The 23,304-nt window shown below is 32.7% G+C and overlaps 1 protein-coding gene across 1 annotated transcript; it reads right to left on the bottom strand.

The window, feature by feature from the left end:
- On the bottom strand, window positions 19,974-22,401 carry LOC105165308 (BI1-like protein). Its single transcript, XM_011084280.2, has 4 exons — window positions 21,986-22,401; window positions 21,733-21,846; window positions 20,493-20,650; window positions 19,974-20,378 (listed from the first exon to the last, which is right to left on the bottom strand). Exons 1-4 carry the CDS (start codon window positions 22,233-22,235, stop codon window positions 20,172-20,174), a joined length of 729 nt encoding a protein of 242 aa, XP_011082582.1. The 5' UTR covers window positions 22,236-22,401; the 3' UTR covers window positions 19,974-20,171.

Genomic DNA, 23,304 nt, shown 5'->3' with positions numbered 1-23,304 from the left:
GTATATATATAATAACTATAATTATTTATTAGATATGAATCGAAATAGAATAATACTGACCCAGTAACAAAAAAGTATAAATACATTTAGTAAAAGACCACCGTAGAGCATGGGGCACATATCTTGGCACATTGTGGAATTTATATGTACTATTTGGCGCATAGTGCCATTTAAGTTTAATAAAAATTCGACACATTTAAATTGATGAAAATTGTAGTTCAGATCAATTTTTGCCACGTTTAATTATTAATATTTTATTAACTTCATAATATTTGTAAAATATATATATATTTATATTTTAAATAAGATTAGCCAAAACACCATTTAAAAAAAAAATCTTACGACAATGTTTTATTTTTATCAAAGTTGAAGAAATATTCACTTTTAAGAGTCCAATTAATATACTAAACAAAAAGGGTAAACTAGAGTTAACTTCAATGAGATTTAATATAATTATGAATATTTCTTATTATTTAAAAAATTATAAATATCACCTTAAATCGAAAATAATTATGTATCCCTATAGGGGTGAGGTGAAACTACTACTTTATCCTTACTCAAAATTTCTTTTCTTTTCTTTTAAAAAAATAACATTTGAAAAAATATAAAAAAAAATTGAGTGTGGTGTAAAATAAACTATTCATAGGGAATATTTATTCAAAAGAACATTTTGTCTAGTTCATTAAAAAAATTGCATGAAAAATTAATTGGCTTATTGTTAAATGAACGTAAAAATCAAAGGGTATTTATTATTTTCTAACAATCATGTATACAATCAAATGTGATTGTAAATTAAAAAGAAAAAAGATAGAAAAAAAGAGAGAGAGAGAGAGAGAGAGAGAGAGAGAGAGAAGGTAAAAAGAACCCTCCCCCCACTTTACAAGAAGGTGGTGGTGGTGGTCGGATATTACAGGGATACTACATTGCGGTCGGTTCCATTTCTGTTGTACATGGGATTGGGACTGCCTATCAACATGGTGGGCTTCTGGTTTGCACAGTTCCACTTTCAACTGTACTACACACGTGTCGGTTTGTCCGTGAGCGGGCAGGGATAATCAATTTGCTCCACATACTATTTTAAGCTTGGTAATTATAGGCACAATGATAGCTGATTAATTAAGGTTAATGATTGAAATGGAGTAATTAGATTAGTGGATCTTTGATTGGTATTATCCCAAACCTAACACTGCCAACCACTTGATACTTCGAAAGAGGAAACCTAACACATATTCAGAAATTCGACCAAACATTTCCGTATTTAGCTTCTCCCATTTTTTCTTTTTTCTTTTTTCTTTTAATAGAAATGGTGATACATAATTATATTTTATGCGTTTTGAGTTTCAACTACACCACAATGATCGAAGTACTTTCGCGAAAAGTTTAAGATTATCAAGGGGACTAACCCTACAAAATATAAGTTAGCACTTCGATACTTAACTTAATAACGTTCTAATTAAAGAAATAAATGAAAAACTCGAATTAAAGTGAGAATAATAGTTTAATAGTATGAAGGTGAAGAAAATTATGTGGAGTGTCAAAAGTATACTGAAATAATTTAGAAAATGAGAGATTGAATGTGACAGTTTGAGCTACCAAAAAATTGCACTATACCTAAAAATTTATGAGCATCCATAGAGCAAGCTCAATGGGTTAGTTGAAGGGAATCTGATGCTCTTAGATAGTTGCCTGTGTTAGTGTTGTAACAAAATATAACAAAAAAAAAAAAAAAGAATCATGGGATTTGGAGTTCTCAAGATGAAGATAAGAGCGTTTGATCAAGTATTAAATCATCTAATCCAATCTGGATATATAAGGATGTAGTTATTTGCTGACTAAAGAGTCAATTCCAACTGGACCTCTTGGAGATTGATGCATATCGCCCAAGTTAAGTCTGATCCAATGAACAAAAGGGTGCAGAACCCTGCATATACAATCCAACAGCCTATGGAGGGGGTGATCACCCAAAATATTCGAGAATCTAGCCCAAGAATGTGGCCCAACCAATGGTGACTTATCGAAAAGACCTATGTTTAAATGTCCCCACGTGCCACACGTGGCATACACCTAGACCTCCAAATGTACCTCCCAGCCAAAATGTAAGACACGTGTCAAGGACGATTCCCTCTAAGTTTCAGACTCTTAGATAAGGATGATTCCCTACGGATTAGGAGTCCTCATTGGTGAAGGATCCCCTCAACGTGGAAACTGACTTGCATTGACTAGATTAACAAAGAATAAAAATGTATTGTAACTTATCCTAACAACTTCTATGCATCCCGCCCCAAAATAGGGCACACGTGCAGACTCCTACCGATAGAAAATACCCCCACTATAAATACATGTTTGATCTTTAGGAAGGGGATATCTTCCAGACCTGTACTCTTGCTATCAATTCTCACTTTACATTCTCTTTGCACTCTGAATACAATATTCTCTCACGTTCATTCATCATACTTCGATTTCTAACTATAGTTTTTACCTTTTACGCTTATTATCTCTTAAATTCAATACTAACTTGAGCGTCGGAGTGCTAACGTATTTTTTTGCAAGTTTCGTCTTTCAAGTTCTTTTATTCGTTGGCCCAAGTCTAGCACCAGAGTCAAACTTGTTGGACCCTTGCTATTTTCGCATGCATTAGAGATATCTGGAGATTTTTTACTATGACATGTTTTAGCATGTCAAACACTTGTATGATGTGGCGACCCTATTGTATGATGACTAGGCTCAATGAAATGGGCTTGCTTTTTATGCCTATCAAATTAGTAGAGATATTGTGGCTTTGAGAGATAAAGAATTTGGCTCACGAGTTGATCGGACTATGTCAGCGGGGCGGAGGCCCCACTCGTCGATCTTTGGCTTCTAAAGTAGACATTTGAGAGAACGTCAATATTAATATTAATACATTGAGAAGTGTAACATTAATTTGATTAATAACTTTATATTATAATACTAGCAGTTCATGGGGCACCGTTTCTACGTGATTATAATAAATAATATTTTATATTTTAAAATTATGAATAAAAAAATATATAAATCAATATATCATGTTTCTAAAAAAGAAAAAAAAGAAAGAAAGAAAGCAAAAAAAATAAAATAAAATTAGGAGTATTATTAGCATAACAATAAAATTGGTATTGCGGTCTAACCGCAATTTATAAGAGAAAAAAATATCTTTTCTTTTTATATAGTATAGATATAATAAATAATATTTTGCTTTTTAAAATTATGAATACAAAAAAATATATATAAATCAATATATCATATTTTTAGAAAAGTAAAAAAAGAAAGCAAAAAAAAAAAAATTGAGGAGTATTATTAGCATAATAATAAAATTGGTGTTGCGGCGTCATAATGCACATTTATGAGAGAAAAAAGACATTTTGTTTTATACAATATAGATATTGAAATTACAATAAACTCATATGAAGTGAGAGAAATACCTACTCATGTAAAATGACACGAATCCTTGATTTTAAACTTACTAAAAAATATCAACATTAATAGTTAAGCTGAAATATCATTAATTAGTTTATTTCATTTTAATGGGTATAAATTATTAATTGAAGTCGCTAGATACTCATTTATTGACATCATTTAATGGATTGATTTTTTTTCTACTTGATACGGTTGTTGCTGCGTTAGTATACTCAAATTTAAATACTAATTCAATACATTAATATTTTAAAATTAATTTACACATTCAAAATAAATAAAAAAAATATTATTATTAAAAATAAATACCAATCCACGTCCAGAAAAACTCAAACTCAAACTCAAACTGAGGATCTCGTGGTTGCGAAACCTCATACCTTTCAACTACTCAAGATCAATTAATGGATGGAACAAGCGGAAGTCCTAGGATTGTTTTGCGTGCTGAAATTGATAAAAAGGGAACTTAAATTATGTGGGCATATCTGAATTTATACAAGCCGACAGACTGGCCAGACATTAAATTGAATTAGAAAAAGTGGAGGTTAGGTTTCTTTAATTGGATAATAATCACAAGAATTTAATTCAACCTAATTTTTTTAATCATCAAAAGATTGATATAAAAAAGAGGGGTGCGGTCTGTTATGGTTAGAAATGCTTTTGGAGAAACGACGTAAGACATTTTAGTATCAACATGAAAATTATGTATTAAAAAAGGAGTTGGACTATTAATTATTGTTATTCGTTAATTAATAATGTCTCTTGGGCATGCATGCTTGTCTGATTTAATTATGTTGACCTTCAAAAGGTGGGCAAAGGCGATAATTGATCATGCAAACAAAACCCTCGTGTTCAATGGGCTGCTGATTGTGATATGCTCCTTTCATGCGTTTCAAACAGGAGCTTAAATTTGAAACGGAATCGAATTTTAGATAAGAGTTTAAATTAATTAAAATGAAGTCTTTCTTTGTGTCTTAGAAGGTGGTGATATTATATTATTATAGTAAATTAAGAAATAATTTTGAAAACAAAAGTTATATTGAGGAAATATTTGAATTTTATTTTAAAATATGTGGACATCCAAAGTTTGTGTGGAGCCTCCAGGAAAATGATATCTAAAGCAATTAAATCGACAAATTTGTATTGGGATAGAATTTTGATTTGCAATCAGGATCATTGTACTCGTTTTTGTTTGGTGATATGTACCAAATTTTTGGCCATACTATAAGTTTGAAGGATTTTAAAAAAAAAAAATTAAGATCAACGGGGACTAACCCTGAAAAATAAAGGTTAGCACTCCAATACTTAAGTTAGTAATGATTTTACTGAAAAAGAGTAAAGAAAACTTGAATTAAAGGGAGAATAATGGTATAGAATAATGATAAAGTGTATATATTTGTGTGGAGTGCAAAATATAAGCTCAAAATAGCCTAAAAATCGAGGGAGAAATGAGAGAATAAGTGAGAGTTTGAGAGTTAAGTTGATGTTCCCAAAGACTGCACAAGACTGATATTTATAGGCATGTACAGAGGGTGGTTGCAGAGTGACCTACGCCGTTGGAAATCCCTTTGAGTTGGATGAAAAAATGTTCATGATTCAGATAAATATGAAAAAGATATGATTGTTTTACCAAGTCATGCCAGGTCTATCGAGATTTTTGAAAAGCAGTTATTAGTGGCTTATCAGCTCAATTCCCGTCTAATATGTGCTAATCTGAGTGAGATCTTTTAGTATGACAAGTCTTGATGTGTTGACAAGTTATATGATGTGTCCGTCCAGTTATATGATGATGTGTCTAACTTGAATGAGCTTATTTTTGGGTCTGCCAATTTAATAAAATAAGAGGTAAGCCTGCAGGCTTTATCTCCCTGTTGATGGACTAGCTAGGCTTGTAGCCAGCTGGGCTGAAGTGCTTGCTTGTGGGCTTAGTCTATAAAAGATTTAGGAGACATCATTAGGATTTAGAAAATAAATATTAATATAAAAATATATAAATTTATAATTTTACGCCTTTTTTAACATTTCATATATATAGATTATTTATTGATTAGTCTTTTCATTCCTCAATATCAACTTTTTATCAAATGACGGAGAATTAGAACAATATTATATTATAATCATACCCTTTTGAATTTAATATATTATATGTGCCCCATTCAGGTATAAAAATATTACTATGGTATTTTTGTTAATAAATTATTTATATGAAATGTTGAATGAGGGGTAAAATTGAAAGTTTATGTTCATTATTTGTTGGAGCCAACATTTTATGTTCAAACACTAATTGAAGGGGTACAGTTGTACACAGAACATTCTCGGAGGGGGAACAAGTGTAATTTCAAAGTTTGTTTGTAGAAAAAATATAATTTTTCATTTTTAAAGGAGGTCTAAATATAATTCACCCTAAATAATATATGTGAAGGCACAATTCAGACTTCTTGAATTATACAGTAATTATATGATGAGTTTGATGCGAGCAAAAAGTTGCTTGTATGACGACGTTCAACTTGGATCATTGGGCCGAGCTTTTGAACAAGTCCTAGAGAGGGACCTGCAAAAATCACGTACTACGATACTCATGTCAGAAAATAATGGAGAAAAAAAATAAGAATTGTAGCTGTAAAAATGTAATGTAAAATGATAATTTAGTTCGAGAGTGTTTGGCAGGAATTAAGTTCTTAGTTCTTGCAAGAGTTGAAAATCATTCCCCTATTTCGACCTTTTGGGCCTTATCCTTTAGGGGGATAAACTTCCTGACTTTCTTGGGGGAGGTTGAAATAGATCCCATAATCACCTTAGATCCTTGGAGCATCCTTTGTGGTGGGATAGTTGTCATCATCCTTCCTATTTGCGCAACTGCGATTCAATCATGTGTAAGCGAGAATGCGTTAACATATAGGTGGCCACCAAGTCATCCCCTTGTCTAGGCCTTTCGCGGTCTTTCTTGGGTCTTCTTCAAGGTTCTTCGTTTAGCATGCCCATTGGGAAATTCAGGCCTGATTTTTTTTCCCTCCTTCATGTGTACTCTTAGGCTCTTGGGTTTCTACCAGGCTGGGGTTTCTTTTGGGCCACATGTGCTTTTGGGGTATTATTCAGTCCTCTCACTCTAGTGAGGTGAGAGCCCATCATCACTTCATTAGAGTAGTGAATTTCCTTAGAGTTCCAGACTTACTTATTCCTGGGGGTTCATTAGATGTTTTTACTTGATCCAAAAGTCTCCTACCCAAAAAGGGGTGGTTTTCTTCATGCAAAGTATACTTTAGCTCAACACAGTTGATGAGGCAAGTATCTTTCTCGAAATAAACACATATTTTAAAAAAAAAACATTTTGACGACTGGTCTAGTTATAGCTTGTAATGCCATTATGGTGCCTGGTTACAGGCTTTTAAGCTAAATGGACAACGGTTACAAGTAACTGTTCATGCATAACAACCTATGAGTTGCGATTTTCTTGGCTAAGGGGGTGAGGATGTTTACAGCCTTAACCCCCCTCTTCATTCATATTGTTTATATTCTTCTTCGTCTTCTTTTGTCCCCACGTCTAGCCAGACTAAAGCCTCTGCAACCTTTTCTTTTCTTACCTTAAGTAACTTTGATTCTTCTTCCTTTTCGCCTTGGTTTTGTCTTCTTAGAACTCTACTTCTACTTTGTTCTTGGGTTTTTCTTTTTTTCTAGTTATTTTAAGTTTTTCTGAGAATGGCTTCCTCTGATGAATCAATGCAATTCATGAGAGAGATTCCTATTAGCAATGATCCCTCCAAGGTGACTTGGTGGGTGCGGGTCCCAGCTCATCCTCTATTCATGGGCCTTGAGGGTGGAGCTTTGGTAGACGGCGGTGCAACGCTGGCTAATAGATGAGCTTTTTGAGGGAGAGAAATACCTCGAAGAAAATGAGGGGGTGACCACCTAAGAGTGGTTGAAGGAGGCAGAGGAAGAGTCGCTTGGGCTTGGTGCCATTGGGATAGGTAGTTAAGGAAAGACATACATGTTGCACCTTACTGGTTTAAATCAGCTTTTCAATATGAGCAAGCATCATTTTGCCGAAAACCAGATATCATGAAGGGCGTTCTAGAAGTAATCACCACCAAAGGAATAGGTAGCAAGTAAAAGTTGTTACATGAGACTAGCTTGTTTCGAGATCGACTAGAGAGTTTTGGACAAGAACTTGCTCTTCAGACTAGCCACAATACTCAACCTGGTAATTTATCTTTTTTCCAATCTATTTAAGCTAATTATTTTTTCTCTATTTTGATTGATTATTTATACATTATGTTTTTTTCACATTGACAAATGGTGGAAATTATTTGGTGCAAGTGCACCCAGTCTTCAACAATTGACAATTCAAAATTTTGACCAAACAAGTACCTCATCAGGATGTGAGAGGAATTGGAGTATTTTTTAAATGCATACACACAAAAAGGAGGAACGGGTTGGAGCATCAAAGGCTAAATGATTTGGTTTATGTTCACTATAACTTGAAGTTGAAGAATAGGTAACAATTAGATCATTAAATTTTTATGATGCTTCTTCTTCTTTCATTATATAATTGCCAAATTGATATTCTAACTTTATAAAAATTTTAGGTGGTTTATGAAAGTTGAAAGTTATCATCCTAACGATTATGAAAGTATTGATAAAATCGATTTTTGGATTGTTGATGATGAGGAAGAGCCATTTCTCAATTATGATGACATTGACAATATGCTTTATGAACAGTTAGATCTTCTGAGAATGAAAAGGCAACATCGTCGTTGTGGAGAAGGTTTGCATGCATTATATATAAGAAAATGAGTATTAAAAGTATAAGATATATCTTAACATATAAATGCTTAGAGTTGATTGTGTTGAAGATATTGAGGATGTAGAGGACCTGGATATTGATGATGATATAGATTTTTTAGCTTTGGACCAGTTTAACCTTAGGGATAAATTGCACGATGTCTCCGTTGGAGTTGGAGAGGGTAGTAGCAATTCTTGGGCGCCTTTTTAGGAGATGATGCATGGTAAAGGAGCAATTAAAGAAAATCTATCATGTGACACTGTGATATTAAAATTTTATGTGCAATTTGAATTAGACAATGTTGATTGGGCTATCTTTTTATGATTCGGATAATTAAAATAATTAGTGTTTTAAGTCATTAGTGTTGAACGCTTATTAGCTTTTTGATGTTTTGGAACTTGTATTTTGGGTGTGGCTTGACTTTTATTATTTAATTTTTTTGTATTTTTATGTTACATTTGTTGTATTAGGCTTTTACATATCTATTTTATGTTACTTAATTATAAGCATATATTATTAAAAATATTAATTGCAAAGAGAAGAATATTTAAAAGACAAAATTTTTAAGTATATTTTTATTATTTAATTTTTGAAGTTATTATTTATTTGTTTTAAATTATTTATTACATATATATGACGCCATAAGTTCGACCTTTGGACCAACGGTTGAACCAGTAGCTCGTAACCCACTGAATTTTTTGATTTGATGACCGGTGTGGATTTTAAAACATCGATATGAATAAATCCTTTCCATAAGGGACTAGATTTTTCAAGGCTCCCTTGCGCTGAGGGCTTATGTCTTTCTTCTCGTCAGGGTTCAGGATTGGAGTCCTCATATGACTTTCCCTTATGGGTGTTGCTCCTTTTGTAGGAATTCGTGCCTTGTGCCTTTTCTTTGCAGACGAACTCCTACATGTATCCATCTTGAAAGAATCTTTCTCTCGAGGTTTTCAAGTGACGACACTCCTTCGTGGTGTGTCAGTATTCATTGTGAAAATGACAATATTTGTCCAACTGTGGCCGAGTAGGTCCATCCTTCACTATCCTCGGCTAGGCTATAATTTCTTTGCCTTCTACTGAATCAACGCTTCAGTGCTGGGTACATTGAGTGGAGTTACTAGGGATACACCTTTTGGGAGGGGAGTTTCTTATCCCCAAAACTCCATTTTCGGCTTCTTGGAGGATTTTTTCTCCTTGTGATCTTTCATCTTCTCCTCCTGATATTTCTTTTTAGAAGTTTTGGCTTCCCATTGTTAATATATTTCTCTGCCTATGCCAAGAGATTGTCAAAGTCTAGAGTTGGCTTCTTTGCCAGATTTAAAGTATTCTTGTCTACCAATCTCTGGGAGAAGGTGCTGGCACGTACCTCCAAAATAACCTATGGGACCTCCAGGACTGCAGCATTGAAACGCTGAAGGCAGTCCCTTAGGCACTCCAACCCCTTTTGTTAGACCATGAAGAGGCTTAGGGATGTCTTCTTGTGTTGCTTGCTGCTAGAAAATTTGATGTAAGAAAATAGACCAGAATTTCTAAACGGTTTTTGATCGAACTAGTAGATAGTTGGTTGAACTATTGATGAGTTTCCTAGGTAAACGTAGTGATTAATACTCAACATTTGATTCCATCTGTAACAGTGAAGGAGAGTCGTGTTCTCGAACTGAGATAGATGCTTCTAAGTATCTGTGGTCCTACTATACTCAGCTATAACCCAAGAGTCTGACAATTAGGAGGGAGCTCATCCACCATGACCTACTTGGATGGTGAGAATAGACTTAGATGATATGAAATCATGACAAAACAATATAGTTAGCACCCCACTTGATGCGAGCAAAAGTTGCTCATATTGACACGTTATGCTGGGTTCTTTTGCCCGAGCTTTTGAACAAGACCTAGAAGGGGAACCTGCAAAAGGACGTTAATACTCCAACTTTTAGTCAGTAAATACTGGAGAAAAAAATAAGAATTGAAAGTATAAAAGTATAGTGTAAGATAATAATGTAGTGCAAGAGTGTTTTCTAGGAACAATAGTTTTGGCTCGTGCAAGTTTCGAAAAACAGTCTCCTGTTCCGAGGGGGTAAGTCCCCTTTTTATAGCATTTTAGCTCCTACTTGCTAAGAAGAGTGTAGTCCCCCAAGACCTGGGGTGTAGTTCCAAAGGATTGGCTATAGCGATTTGGGGGTGGGTGGATCTTCAAGTTATCGACTTTTGGGGGATTATCCTTCAAGGGAATAAGCTTTCCTATGGGATAAGCCTCTCGACTACCTGAAAGGAGGTTGAAACAGATCCCATACTCTACCTAGATCCTTGGGGCATCCTTTTTGGGGTTCAACCACGTGTAAGTGGAAATGCGTTTATGTCCAGCTGGCAGCCAAGTCATCCACTTGTCTGGGCTTTTTGTGGTATTTCTTGGGCCTTCTTCAAGGTACTTCATTTAGCAAGTTCCCTTGGGAATCTAGACTTGAGGTTTCTTCCTCCTTTGGTAGCATGTACTCTGGGCCTTTCTTGGGCTTCGCATAGGCTGGGCTCTCTTTTGGGCCGCATGTATGTTTGGTGCATTATTCAAGTATAACAAATATACTGATTGTATAATTAATTCTAATTTGATTCAGTCCAGTGTGGATTATAATAAATTTCAACTTTGATTGAATCTATACGTCCCGGGCTTTATTTGTTGTATACTTTACTTTTCTTGATTAGAATTTCTTAATCAATCATAACAAGTTTGAAATAAATTCAATGGTGACTATAAAACGGACAATATTTTCTCCATTCTAATGATGTTTCCCCACGCAAAAGTCAAGCAAAATTGGATAGCCCTTCATGTCATCCTCATTCCAAAAGATAGGATATATATATATATATATATATATATATGGATATAAAATTCATTTTTATCAGTAAAAGAAATAGGGGAAGGATGTTTTGCATAATATCAATCAGCTTTCAATAGAATCAAATGAGTCATTTGCTGCTTTGAAATGTTCTTATCATTCAGTCAATTCGACTACAGACCTACTTCACAATAAATAGGAACGATTGCATTTACACCTTCTAATTTAAAGATTATTTATACAAACCACTCCTGTTTTTGTATAATTACAGAATCACCCCTAACAACAAAAATTTAAGGATAGTTTGTGTAATGATGTTTATGTTTCTAGGAGGTGTATATGTACAAATTCCCAAAAAACAACAGTGATTTGTGTGAATGACATTGATATTTCTGATGAATGTATGTATAAATTTTTAATATATAAAGATAATTTATATAAATAAATTATAAATTAGAAACGTATACGTAATTGTCCTTAAGAAATAAGGTACAACCCTATTCTGATTGGACTACTACTTTGATGACAGGGATTTTATGCTCAGCTAGAGCAATTAATTCCCCCAAAGGGCACATCAGAATTTCAGTTGTAGGCACATAGCTAAGTTTTTAGTGCATGATATGGTGAGAGAGTAAACTTGAATGGCATGAGGACATGAGTAACAGTATAGTTACTTGAATTGATTGTTGTCCAGAACAAATGTAATGTGACAACATGGATGGTAGTTGACTTGGGTTCAATTATTGGTTGTGTGGTCAGAAAAAGGGGTTTTCAGTGTTTAATTGGGGGGCAGCAAAAGTGAGTTGCACATTTGTGCGGAAAATGAAGAAAGGAGACGGGGCAGAGGGGAATCATCTGTTCCCATGGTCGGCGTTGGTGGCTACAGACGATGTATCTCCATCGCCCAATCGCCTGCTCACACCTCTTCCAGTATGTACAAGAATATTCTGTATCGCAAAAGTCGTAGCTCTTCATCTTTGCCTTGTTAATTGCTAAAAGGCGTGTGAGAAATGTGAACTTATTTGAATTCGATTTATTATATAAGCATTTTTTAGATATTATATTTTGATATTATAAGAAAATATAATATTTATTGGTATGACTAATTAATAATAAATAGGCGTATCAAATCACATACATGCAAAGATTGTTAACCCATCATTTTTACGAGGGTGGCTATAACATTTGTCGTGTCTCTCTATCCTGACTCTTAATTGTGGCAAATATTTTTTTTTTTTTTTTGTGAAAAAACTAATTTTTTACATCGTTTTTATTTAACTTTTGGATAATAAACGTTATTTACCATAATTTTAGTCATAACCATTAATATTGTAATTAATAATTTGTTTAATGTGAATACACAATATAATTTTATTTATTAAGAAATCAACATGACATGACATCGGGGTTAATAATCATTATTTACTATAGTTTTAGCCATAATCATTAATATTAATGCAATAATTCTTTTTAATGTACATACACAGCATAATTTTATTTATTAAAAAGTCAACATGACATGACAAAATTATGGTTCACCGAAATAAATCTTTTAATATGATTGGACTAAACAAACAAGTTTTAAAAATATTAAAATAGTGTAAAATTATATTTTGACTTTTAAAAATAAAATCAGACACTTGGTTGACGATTTGACAAGATCTTTTGCATGCTAATACGTAACGCAAATTTAAGCATGAATTGTGATGAAATTAAGTCAGAAAATGCCTATATGTTTATTTTAAAATATTAAATTATAAGATTTAGGCAACTTTAACAGGCAGGATTTGTATTGTATTGACGTGGTGTGATTGATAATTTTAGAAGAAACTTCCTGTTAGAATATCAGACAACAAATGTCAAGAATTATGTCACGTTAACTGTTAACCATATACTATGTTCCAATGATGTGATTTATTTTCTTGAAAGCCTCCACTACGTACCGATTGGATATGGCGTAGACTATTCAATTACATGGGGAAAAGATTATAATTCATTGACAGTACGAAACTATTAATTATACGACCATCATTCATGACATCATATATCTATATGTTTGAAAAAGCATACTTCTACAACCATAAATCACATTGGCATTTACGTCCAATCAACAGGTTATTGACACTGTAGGATATGAATAGACTACAAATAATTCACACAAAAATATACTTTTTCTTTTTTAGTGTTATAGAACAGAAGTTGAACACTTTTTATTCTTTAATTTATGAAAAATTTAAAATAGTTTCAAAAGTAAGAATATTCGTTGCATTTAGTCCTCTGCTTCATGGGATTTTAAAATAGTATGAAAATTTGAAAGTACTCGACATATTTGATCATCTGTTTTATGGAATTTTTAAAATAATTTCAAAATTAAAAATGCTTGACAAATTTAATCCAATGTCCGCGTTTCTATCAAAAACTAAAGGCATTGTGCGTCTCCTTGTTGTGTATCATTTTACGGAAACTTGGAATTTATGGGACTAAAGTGTCGAGTTTATCAATTTTAAGTTCATTCTAAAAATTTCAAAAAACATAGAACCAAATATGTCTAATTTTTTCAATTTTGAATCCGTTTTGAAAATCATGTAAAGCACACGACAACCTTTAAAACCATAAAAATCCTGTAAACAAGAGGATTAATTATATTGACCTCCTACCCTATAAAATTAAAAATATAATTTCGTCAATAACTCAACTGAAAAATAAAAAGTCCGATATATGAATACCCATTTTATAACACTATTATACCAACTTAATTAATTTTTTTATGATTCGTTTTAAATATCTGTCTATATTTTTATGAAACATATAAAATAGAACCAAACGAGCCTTTACTGATTACATGCACAAAGAATTAACATCATTGCATGTTTTTGGTGATGGCATCAAAGTAATTAAAGGGGAATTTGACATGACATGGATGATAGTAATAATAATAATAATAAGTTGGTCTTAAGATGTGATAAGGCGTATGGAGGGTGAGAGGGTGGCCGAGAAAGGGACTCGTCCGCGCATGGGAAGGGAGAGAGTTTGCAACATAACCACTTACTTTGGAAAGGACCTCAGAACCACATTGAATGAGAATCTAAAGTACTTGGAAACAAGTGGTAGATATAAGAGGAAAACGAAACATTGGTCCCTCCCACTACTATGGACTGTACGCCTTCCACCACAACTCATTATACAATCATCTACCCTTCATATGGGCCCCAATTTGGATTAAACAAAAATTGCACTGTTAGTCCCATACAATATGATATATTGTACTTTTATTCCAACAGATTTAGCATATTTAGTCCAATAGGATAGATACTGTAGCATTGCTATGTGTGATAACTTTTATCCTATGAAACCAAAAATGCTATAATGATTATCCTACAGGACTAAATGTGCTAAGCTCGTAAGTTGTGGACCAAAAGTGTAACACACGATTTTTCCTTGGGTTAAATATGAAAAAATACAAGCAACTTACTCCATGTATTTTTTAGAATGAAGCAATTTACCTCCTTGGAGATAAATTACTTTATTTTAGAAAACGGGATAAATTGCGATTTCTCTTATCATAGGGGAGTAATTTATTCATTTACAAGATTACAGGGGGATAAATTACATCAAACCCGTTAAATATAACAACAGGTCTTTTAAGTCCAAATATTCAGAGTAATTTGCAACCGGAAGCTCGGTATCAGGGTGATCCTGATTACACCCCTTCAATGTTTAAATCGATAACATTGGTTAGAGAATAAGGTCTAAAAGTAGATAAGGCAACAAATACTTGTGCTTGGCATCTGCAAGGTTTATATTTAGCATCACGTCAGAAAAATTGTAATTTACGTCCCACAACTTATATTATATATGATTTTGGTCCCATTGTTTCACCCCTCACCACATTTAGTCCCATAAGTATCAAAAAAATTGTAATTTTATGTCCCACTATATTTTTCGTTAGATTTTTTACGGAAGCACGTGCTAAGTTAACTTAACCAATATTTTGACTGCACTAGTATGAAAAATTACAATTTATATCCTACAACTTATACCGTTTCAGATTTTAGTCCCAAAAAGTGTAAGTTGTGGGACGTATATTGCAATTTTCCACACTATTGCAATCAGACATTGATTAAGTAAGCATGTGCTCCTTCCATAAAAAACCTAACGGAAAATGCGACTGGAACATAAATTGCAATTTTTTTGACACTTATGGTACTAAATGTGGTGAGGGGTGAAAATGTGACTAAAGCACATACTCCGTTAACTTAACCAACGTCAAGAATCTCACGAAAAATATGAGTGGGACGTAAATTACAATTTTCTTTAAACATTTATAGGACTAAATATAGTGAGGGATAAAACAATGGAATCAAAATCACAAACAATAAAAGTTGTATAATTTCATATCAACCATTCATTCAATTTTAATTCAATGGCTGTGGGGATTCTTTGAATCAGGTCAGGTTCTAATTAGAACGAGGAGTGCCAGATCTGAAGCCAAGTATGTGGCGTTAATCATTTTAGATACAAAAGTGTGATTTCATATCAACCCGATTGAAATTCTATTCTCCCATTTTACTTGTATCCAATTAATATCTTGGCCCTAGTTGGGTTGAATTACAGTGTTTGAATTCGAGAAAACTTAGATCCAACCCCCATAAATGCATATTTGAGACATCTATGGGGTTTACGGAAAGTATTTATACCTAAGTCCTTAATCTAAAAAAAGTGCATTGATTCATTGGCTTATTGTATTTTTTTGGTCACGTAATCATCAAAGTGTTTGTGCAAAGTTCAAAAAAGTAATTTTCAACTTATACTAAAAAAAATATATTTTTGAGTATTTCAAATACGATCTTCTGTTTTGAAATTGCTAAGAAAAATACTTTTAGATAAATAAATTCAACTTTTTTTTGACTATTTTACCCTTGTTATAATAATCCTAATTTCAACTTTACCATCTTTAACTTATTTTTAAAATTGCATAACTAAAGTTGATATTAAAATTTTCAAATAATTTGAATAATGTAACAATAATCAAATTTATTCTTTTTCCTATTAAATATTTTATAGTTTTTATACTTTATTTGCTATATTGTCTAAAATATTATTCTTATATCATTATAAAAAATATAAATTAAATAGCTATGGTTAATTAATAAATAATATTCTTTTTGGCAATCAGCAAGTTTAATTATTGTGTACGAATTAACAATTATATTACTTAATAAGAGTATTATTAAATTAAACATTCACTTTTTCTATTATTATATAAAAAATAAATATGAATATACTAATCAAAATAAATTTTTATTATTTTTTGAGAAAATAATTATTATTGACAAACAACAAGTGCAAATATAAGCAAAAATAATATATTTTTAACAAATAGGAACAAAATGGTCTTTAATCAATAAAGTTTGCTTTAGAAGTAATTTTTTTTCACACATTATTCAATTTAGCTTTTGTATGTTATTTACTGTTTTTTTTTTACAAAAACTACCTACTTTTTATTCTATTACAACTTCCAACTTTTTTAAGAAAATCATGTCTTTAAAAGTAGAAATTTTCACAAAACACCCTATATTTTATTAGAATTACTCTTTTATCTTTTTTAAGATAGCAAAATAATGCAGTAAATTTTTAAAAATCATTGGAAAACCTCACATGCAAAATACGTGCCAATGAAAAATTCGGAATTTCATCTTGATTGGTTGTTATATGGCTAATGTGGGATAGGTATATTGATGCTAAAAATTTAAAAAAAAAAAAAAAAAAGTTACGTAGCTTAAAGATATCCACGGCAGAGGAGTTGAGATAAAGTTATTTAGAAAAAATAAAATAATTAAATTAATCCCTAAAATTAATATTTATAAAATGAATCCCCCACTAAACACCTCCCCGCCGCGCACCCCAACAGTTGCCTCCACCATAAGAGGCCGTCGCGTAGGTCTACCCTAGGTGACCGCCACCATCGGCCATGACTGTTTTGGGCAACCATGGCCACAGTCGCCCGTATCTCCTCTGACAGCGACGGTGATTGTGGTGAGCAGCAGAGGGGATTGGTGTGGGCGGCGGGGGGAAGGGTCTAGTGGCAATGGAGGGGGGTTAAAAAATTAAACTGTTATTTAAGTTTGAAAATTTAAAACAAATATATTTATAGTGTTTCGGTTCGTTTTCTAAATGTTTTGTTGTGTTATGTGAAGATAAAAAGAAAAAAATTAAGATAAATAAGTATGTGTTAGAAATAATACGTATGTTTGGATTTATTTTTTTAGATAATTTAAAATAAGTATTTTATATTTAATGTTGTGTTTTGGGAGACAAAATATACTTGTTAATGACAAATCATGTCTTTTTTATATGTGTGTGTATATATATTTATATATTTATACTAAAATAGTTAAAAACACCCAATAAGGTGTTTCTATATGATGACAAATATTGGGTATGTTTTTTGCCAAAATTGTTTTAAGTTTTTAAAAATTAAAAATAATTTAAAAGTATTAAATTCTTATTTTATACAATTATAATGATAATGATAATGTAAATTTAAGTACTTATTTAAATACTTAAATTTGTAAAATGAATTTTAGTATATTAATTTTTCAATTTAAAGTAGAATTTATATATATATACTTTTTTGGTACTTCTATTTTTAAATAAATATATTTAACAACAAAAGTATTTATTTTTTTAGTAGAACACTTGTTCCCTATTTTTCGTTAGTTCATAGTAGAATAGTAGTTTTGTGTAGGGTTTAAAAAAATAAAAACAGGTTGTTTTGCCTATTTTTAAAATATACAATGAATTTAGCTATTTCGTAAAAATACACCTGAGTAACATGGAGTCTAGCCAGTTTTACGCCACATCTGAGTTAGCATATCTGATGATGGCTCTCAAGTGTTATGCTGGCAAAAATGGACTAATAAGAACAACATAAACGAATAATGTATAATATCACATGAAATTACTTGTATTTTTTACTAATATATTCCTCGTTCCAAAAAAGAAAATGCCATGAAAACGTACATGTAAACTGTCCTTTCTTGCATCCATATATGATGATCAAAACATATGTGGGCGACTCTATCCAGCGGGTCAGGGTCAGGGTCAGGGTCAATGTTTCCACTGTTCCTTGTGCATTGTCATCTTCTCTCCCACTTTTGTCACTCGACAATTATAGCTTCAAGTGGCTCTCAACATCATAGTTTATTTTCTCTTTATTCTTTCTTGATTGTTCATTCTCCCTCTCCATCTCTCATCCCTACTCAAATCTTTTTTCTCTTTAGAAAAATTCTTTTAATTCGGATCTGATTATGTCGAACTTGAATCAATTATACAACAAGTACAGTATACTTATTATGTAATTGATGTACAGTTCAGGAACACATTTGCTCTGTGATTGATTTTGGTCAAATTTACACTGCAAAAATGTTTTACTTGCTTTCAAATTATTTGCATTTTTTTTTTTAAAAAAATATTCTTCTTTTTATCCCAATTGAAATCTAGAATATCACATAATTATCATCGTACATGCCCGATAGTTACAGAAAAAGGCCGGCCCACTTAGATAGGAATCAAAGAAGCACGGGCCTCCAAATACGATGTCTGAATGGGCTCGGCCCATTACATATAATGAAGAAGATGGGAGTCCAAGAAGCATAGCTCTCCAAATAAAGTTGAAGCCCATTAGCCCGTTATGGGAATGTAAACTATCAATCCACTAATTAACCAATCATCATCGACTATGATGCCTTCTTTAATATTTTTTTCTAAAGCCCAAAAATAATGTAGCGGGCCCCTGTCAGCAACTCAAGCCGAAACTGATGGCAGGGACTAAAAATAGAACTGACTCAGCAGGATTATAGTAAGAACGGCAAGTTATCAAAATTCTACACGTTATAGGCTATGCCATCCTAAGAAATCTCTGACTAGCTCTCCCTATATTAGTAAGATTGATTAAAACAAATAACTCATAACTATCACACATATTTTTAGGTTGACTAGACAACGATAATTCAAATAATCATAACTCTTCAAAAATTAGTCCAAATTAGGTTCAGAGACTCTTGTTGGTTAGTTAACATCCATACGTTTCTACTTATATGTAAATTACTCTAACCACCCTCGATTGTCGCTCTAAATCTCTCTGTAGATAGAGGACATATCGTAATTCTCAAGTGGTTTAAATTATTCACACTCAACATACTTTTGTTTTACAAAACAACACGAATTCTGCTTTCCTGCTCATTATTTTGCACCGCACGAGCTTACTTTTGCCTCCATTTTCATACCCTCAAAGTGGAAGATCATCATTATTTTGTGATATTTCAAGTATTTTTTTAAGTTTTTTTTTTTCAGTAATTTCGTTACTAATTTAAACATTGATATTTTAACCTCTATTTTGCATGTTAGTCTTCAAGTGTTTTTAAAATTTTTACAAATATTTTTCAACATTGTGGTTTATTTGATTGTAGTACGTAACAATCTACAATATACAAATTTTAAAACTTCGGATGTGTGATTAAATTTATTTTACATTAAATTTAAAATACTTATTCATTTTATGCAAATAAATATTTATTTCTCAATAAGAAAAGTTAAAAAGAAAAAGTAGAATAGGAAGAAGAGAACAAAAAAATAAAGAAAAACACCACATAAAAGAGAGAAAGGGAGGAAAAGCTTGGCAAAATTCCATTTTTACTTTTAAATGTGAATAATTTAGCCAATAAATTAAGATGCACACGAAAATTAATTACTCATACTATAGTAATTAGTCTAGCTCATTGCTATCACAATACAGAGTAATTAGCCAATAAACATGATTTATCTTCTTACCTCTGAATCTGAGATGAAGATTTGAAAATCACTAATGTTAGAACATCATGTTTCTGTCTACAGATGAAAGTAAATATTTTGGGCAGAGAGAGAGAGAGAGAGAGAGTAAAAAATCCAGTATATCATTGATTCAGGGCAGCGTTGAAATGAAACTGACAACCAAATTACTGTGCAAGTGCTTTACATATGAACTGAGGGGATCCACTTTCCACACTCAGCAACAATTATCCAACGAGAGTACATACATTTAAAAAAAATAAAAGGGGCCAAGTGAATTAACACAAACCAATATCAAGGTTCTAATTATCTGCAGCTCTAAAAAGGGTCAACAGAGAAAGAAAGAGGTTGATGATGTCTAAATACAGCGCAATAGCAGCCCATATGAACTCGTCGTAGGTGTATCGCTTGATCAGATTATCAGTGTCGTATACGATGTATCCACAGAATATTATAGATGCCAGGCCACCGTATATCATTACACTTACCTTACCCAGAGGGAAGAAAATCTGCAATTCAACAAGTTGTAAAATCAGCATATTGTTATTAACCAGATAGCGATCGATCTGGTCATAGTTAGGCGTCAAGATTGGAACATAACAAACAATTTCAACTCCACAAACCTGAATAATGGAGAAGAACATCAGCACGACAACAGCTCCGAACAAAAAAGGCCCAAGGAAATTGAAATCTTGACCTCTCTTTGCAGCCCAGAAAGTGTATAAAGTGAGACTGACAACCACAACAGCAGTCAAGAGAGCAGCCTCCAGAATAACTTTCCCTGCAACCATTCGCAACACGCAGATGTTAAAAAGCCAGCACCTCGGAATCAAAGTGGAAAAAGGTAGAGATACGTTAATTACATTGTCCGAGATTAAGAAAATTTAGGCTGTTTGATATTTACATAATTTGAAAAGATGATCACATAATTAGAGCACTGATTGAGCTTTCCAATTTTCCTTTTCCTTTCTGAGTACCTGATCCAAGCTTTGGGGCATTAGTAGCGCAGAATCTTATACTAAGAGTGCTGGAATTTTCTGCCAACCTGGACTGCCAAGCTTAAAATAAGCATCTAGGTGTTTCACTTGATGTTACAAACAAATTCACGAGATTATTGGTTTGTAGCTTTCTCACAGGACCCTATATCTCTTCTCCGATTAATCTTCCATGGATAGTACCCTTTCGATCGAAAAATTCTTTCCTCTAGGACACTACTTACATTATCTCAACATGCTATGCAAATCAATAGCTCGTATATTAAAAATTAAATAAACCATTTGCAGACCGAATATCACCCCCATAGCTAGTAAGCTAGATGTATGTGAATCGCAGCTATTATTGTTAGCTTGCATGAAGAAACAGATATATCCTGAGCTCTTCGTATCCATGCTCGTTAGCATTATGTTGAGATTTGAGTGCCTATCTTTCCTCCCTCCCTCATCCTCCCATCAAAAGAGGAACAGAGGCACTTCAAGAACTAAGCCAGAAATATATCACGGTCAACTACGTGAATTGAAGACAAAGATATACTACCATTTTAACACAAGAAATGGTGGGCCACGTCAACACAAGGTAACCTTATCATAGTAATCCCAGTTCCATCTCACGAGAAGCTAAGCTCTGACCTTCTTAATCCCATAGATAGTTCTCCTTTTAATTTTTCTCCCAATCAAGGGCAAAAGTACAGTTAACCAACACAGTTGAGGGCCTGGAATATTAAGTAATGTTACCTTACAAATTTCATAGCCCCAACAAAATTAAATGACAACTAAAAGAACAACGCAGAAATCCCCCAAATTCAATCATGATTCAGAAGCACAAAAGAAAAGCTAAAAACTACAAGTGAAGACCAGCATCACTCACCACTGGTGTAGGAACAAGTCAACCCGACAGCAAATGCAAGCGACACCGTGAACAGCCCAAGCAGGAAATAATTCAAAGGATGCCTCTGATAATAGTAATACAGTGGGCACAAGACTACGATCCAAGGAAGGAGACAAAACTCAACAATTAGCACAATCCACCAAACAAAATTTAAAATCACATTACGACGAACACAAAGAAGCAATCAACCAATCAACAAAATAAAAGGGGGGAAAAGGAACCCTAAACCTACCAATAAAAGGGGTGATGATCAGAAGAATGTAAAGCGCCAAACCAGCCGAGGTAGTGGCAAAGAAATGAGATATGGGGTGGACGGTAACAACAAGAGCAGCCACAGCAACAGTGAGAAGCAACTGAATACTGATTATCGTATATATCTTGCGAATAAACGACCACCGGAGTTCCGGGCTCTCCAGCATCATCGGATACAGTGGCTGGCGGCCAGATTCCACGTCATACTTCCCGTAAGCCTGACCCCACATCTTCTACAAACAAATCCAAGAACTTCACAATATTAACGATATTGATTCAAGAAAACTGTTCAAGAATTAGGATTGATTTTCCGTGATTTTGTCGTCGCCAGGGAAAATAGATATAGATCAGGTGAAGGAGAACGAAACCTCTTGATGTCTGACGTGGTGTGAGGGATTTGACTGTGACCCCACGTTCTAATGTTACCTAACATTCAAAGGCTTCACCGGATTGGTCTGTTTCCTCAGAAATTTGTTTCACATGTTACAATTTGAGGAGTCAGAACTGAGAACTATATCACGGAAGTTTTTATTCAAGTTTAGTCAAATCAAAATTAATTACTAAATAAATGTAATATATTTCTTATATAATTAATTATTTTTTTAAATTATATATAAATAAATATATTATATTTTTAATATAATTGATTCAAATTCGAACAAATTAAATTTAGATTAAAATTTTCTTATTTTTTAGGGATAATTACACTCTCATTTCTTAAAATTTGGTGTAATTATACTAAACTTCTCATGATTTGAAAAATTATATATAGCACATCTAGAATCTGCTTTCGTCTAACGACTAAGTTTCTCATTAGTCAAAATTCACTGAATTTGCTGATATTAATTTAAAAATAATTGAATAAAAATTGATTTGCATGTCAATCAATTTTTTTCGAACTAAACTATTATTAGAATTGTGAAGATAGACCCTCCTCATATGCATTAACGCATGAAGATGTATAAAGGTAATTTAGTCATAAGAATTTTTATATGGCCTGTTATAAATCATTAATAAGTCAATTGAGAGTAAATATAGATTTTTTTTTCTGATTATTTTATTAATATTAACAAAATTCGATAAATTTTAATTAATAAAAAAACTAAATTATTAAACAAAATTAAAAGTAAAAAATGATAGATATAATTTATAATGAACTTAGGTCCAACAGGCCTCTAGTAAAATGTCATGGGATTTTGTCTTTGTCCGAAAGAACGTCCAAGCTTTGGACATGGTGGTGTAACGGTGTTAATCAACATTATCCGGAGCAAAGGAGTTCGGGCACAATATAAAGCTGAC

The sequence above is a fragment of the Sesamum indicum genome, linkage group LG6 (genome assembly GCF_000512975.1).
Source record: "Sesamum indicum cultivar Zhongzhi No. 13 linkage group LG6, S_indicum_v1.0, whole genome shotgun sequence".
Taxonomy (NCBI): domain Eukaryota; kingdom Viridiplantae; phylum Streptophyta; class Magnoliopsida; order Lamiales; family Pedaliaceae; genus Sesamum; species Sesamum indicum.
Note: the sequence above shows the minus strand (reverse complement) of the source record. Positions and strands in the feature narration are given on the sequence as shown.

Excerpts from the sequence above, each read along its gene's own strand:
- LOC105165308 (XM_011084280.2), bottom strand. The coding sequence starts at position 22,235 with ATGTGGGGTCAGGCTTACGGGAAGTATGACGTGGAATCTGGCCGCCAG. Across the intron at positions 21,847-21,985 it reads GATCATCACCCCTTTTATTG|TCTTGTGCCCACTGTATTAC; the intron begins GTAGGTTTAGGG and ends CTTGGATCGTAG. Across the intron at positions 20,651-21,732 it reads GACTTGTTCCTACACCAGTG|GGAAAGTTATTCTGGAGGCT; the intron begins GTGAGTGATGCT and ends GAATGGTTGCAG.